Source organism: Diadema antillarum, unplaced genomic scaffold (genome assembly GCF_040938485.1).
Source record: "Diadema antillarum isolate AM-2024a unplaced genomic scaffold, OU_Dant_1.0 scf00000139, whole genome shotgun sequence".
In the NCBI taxonomy this organism is placed as follows: domain Eukaryota; kingdom Metazoa; phylum Echinodermata; class Echinoidea; order Diadematoida; family Diadematidae; genus Diadema; species Diadema antillarum.
In genome coordinates, this window is record NW_027271028.1 from 879867 (window position 1) to 882448 (window position 2582).

General features: G+C 40.5%; 1 protein-coding gene across 1 annotated transcript; it reads left to right on the forward strand.

Annotated features, from left to right (window-relative positions):
* The first annotated feature begins 391 nt into the window (after window positions 1-391).
* LOC139721124 (carbohydrate sulfotransferase 11-like) lies at window positions 392-1207 on the forward strand. The gene has a single exon (XM_071632454.1). The coding sequence runs from the start codon at window positions 392-394 to the stop codon at window positions 1205-1207; it is 816 nt and encodes a 271-aa protein (XP_071488555.1).
* Window positions 1208-2582: the final 1375 nt, after the last annotated feature.

The window sequence follows — 2582 nt, forward strand, 5'->3', positions numbered from 1 at the left end:
ATACATTTTAAGGGGTGGGGATTGCCTGCAAGACCCCCCTACCCCCCCCCCCCCCCCCACCATCACCACTAAAGAAAAAGAAAAGGAAAGGAAAGAAGGACAAGAACAAGAGGGAGAATTTATGAAAATGAAAATGATTTTAAAAAAATCCTTAAAAGCCACGCGGAGCCCATTATGCCTGCCGGTCTGCACCGCTTTTCTTGAGTCAATGCAGTCATCCTAATAGCATTTATGTTTGCTGTTTCTCATCTATACACAGATGTCTTGGTCCATTTCCGTCCTGGATCGCCAGTATCAACGGCTTTCACATCTACGTAAGACGTGCACGCGATTTGGTTATACGAACACTACTTTAGAGACTGATTTTCTCAGCAAACAGTCGCTTTCTCATATGGATCACATATTCGTGCTTGACGAATTAAAGACACTTTTTTGCTATGTCCCTAAAGTAGGTTGTACTGGTTGGAAGCGGCTTTTACTGCTTCTAAGTGGGGCAATAAATTCAACTGATGCCATCAGCCATGAGAATGTTCACGTGCTTGCTGAGAAACAATTACTTACACTACCCAAGTTAGACGTGGAAGGGGCTACAAAAAGGCTACGGAACTATACTACGTTTTTATTTGTTCGAGAACCATTCGCCCGAATCTTGTCCGCGTATCGAGATAAATTCCAGTTTGCTTCAGGTAAAAACCTTATAATCAAAAAGTACTTTACGCCGCTGATATCTGGATCAATAAAGAAGAAGTCATTCAAACAAAATCAAAATACAAGATCAAATTCGTCGGATATCAACAGTGACACGGTGACTTTCAGTGATTTTGTGGACTATGTAGGTAGCTTCTGGAACACTCTAGATCTTCCTGCAGAAGAACACTGGAAAGAAATGTTTCGCCTTTGTGCGCCGTGCGATATTAGGTATGACTTCATTGGTCACTTTGAAACGCTTCAGGAAGATTCTAGAGTGATCCTCAATAGACTAGGTGTTCTGGAAGATATTAGATTTCCTAATTCCTCGAATCCAACAAATAGTAGCAGCTCTTCTGTCCTTGACCAGTACTATGGACAACTTTCTACAGAACAGCTTGAGTCATTATACCGACGTTTGTCAACAGATATAGAATTGTTCGACTATCCGATTCCACCAAGTATCAAGACGCGAGTAAATGCCTCATCTGCATCAAACAATTATCTGGGCGAAAAATGACATGAGTTTCTCAGTTTTCTTTGATGCATTGTTACCCATCATTTTCCATCTAAGGATTGTTTAGCTCTGCTCTACATGCAGCTCGCTCTTTCTCTTTTGTCATCAGTATTATCATGAGCTGCCGTGACTGTGCGGTTGATACTACGCGAATAATAGACCGTACAGGCTTCAATGCGTGCATGCAGAGGTCTTCGGTTCGAATCCTATAGCCCAGGAACAGTAATAATCTATATCCTCTGCCATGGCGCTCTATTTTGCCGGGTTTTTAAGCGAATATACTGAAAAGTCGTTGGTTGTCGGTGTAGGAGAGTAATACCCTATGTACGTAAACCCACTTCACTTCTCGTAAAGATTTTTTTAAGCCTCCTTGAAGTGGTCAAGAATAAAAACTCCGCTGATGCACTCTGGTGGCAACATCTTCTTGTCAGAAGTGACTGTAGGTTGAATTTCACTGACTATAGGAGTTTCCGACAGAATTATACGATAAGATATGATTTTAATGCGTATTTTATACTTTCTTGATTTTTATGTGGGCTTTATGTTTTTCCATGGTGTCCATTGGCGTCATATCTGTCTGTTTTAGAATTCATTTCAAGGGAACTGGAAAACACAGGCTGTTCAGCTGATCTTATTTCTTGATTTCTGTCTAAAGCCATATCACAAGAAACTTGTCTTAGAAGTCATGGAAGTAATGGAATGATTAGAAGTACACTGGATACATGTATCATAAATGCTTTATAATGAATAATTTAGACCAAAGTGTAAGAGGAGCTGATGTGGGTGAGTGTGTAAGACCACGTCGTGTCAATCACTATGATCATTGCCTTCGAGTCCCCTCGCTGTAGCTAGCGCTTCTGTCGATACCGGGTGGTGTCTAGGCAAGGCAATTTATCCTCGTTGCCTGCTATGGTACTTTAGAGGGGAAACCAAACTGTTGGTCACGTGGTTATTAGCTCACAAGCATTCATTACCTCCCTTGTTTCCATGTAAGACAAACTAATTTGATTCAGTTCAATTTAACCAAGTGAAACCGAAGCTTTGTAACCAATACAGTAATCTGGATAGTAAACTTTCGAAATGTGTTCGAGACTTCAAGTATTTATTTGGTGAATTTATTATACTCTAAACAAAATATTCCATGTTTGCACATCTTACTGACATCGTTATACACATCACGTACTTCTACAGCTCAACATTATCATCCCATTTCACATTTTACCATCTCACATTTCACCTCACTGCACACATCCTATGAACGATCTGTTAACTCAGTAAAGTGGCAAGATTTAACGTGTACTGTGAGATAATTCACTGAGTGCACAATTTGCAACATTACCATGATTACCTGGGACCGTCTTATAGTCAGGCTTGCCTA

What these genes read in the sequence shown, in the direction of transcription:
- LOC139721124 (XM_071632454.1), top strand. Translation starts at nt 392, where the DNA reads ATGGATCACATATTCGTGCTTGACGAATTAAAGACACTTTTTTGCTAT.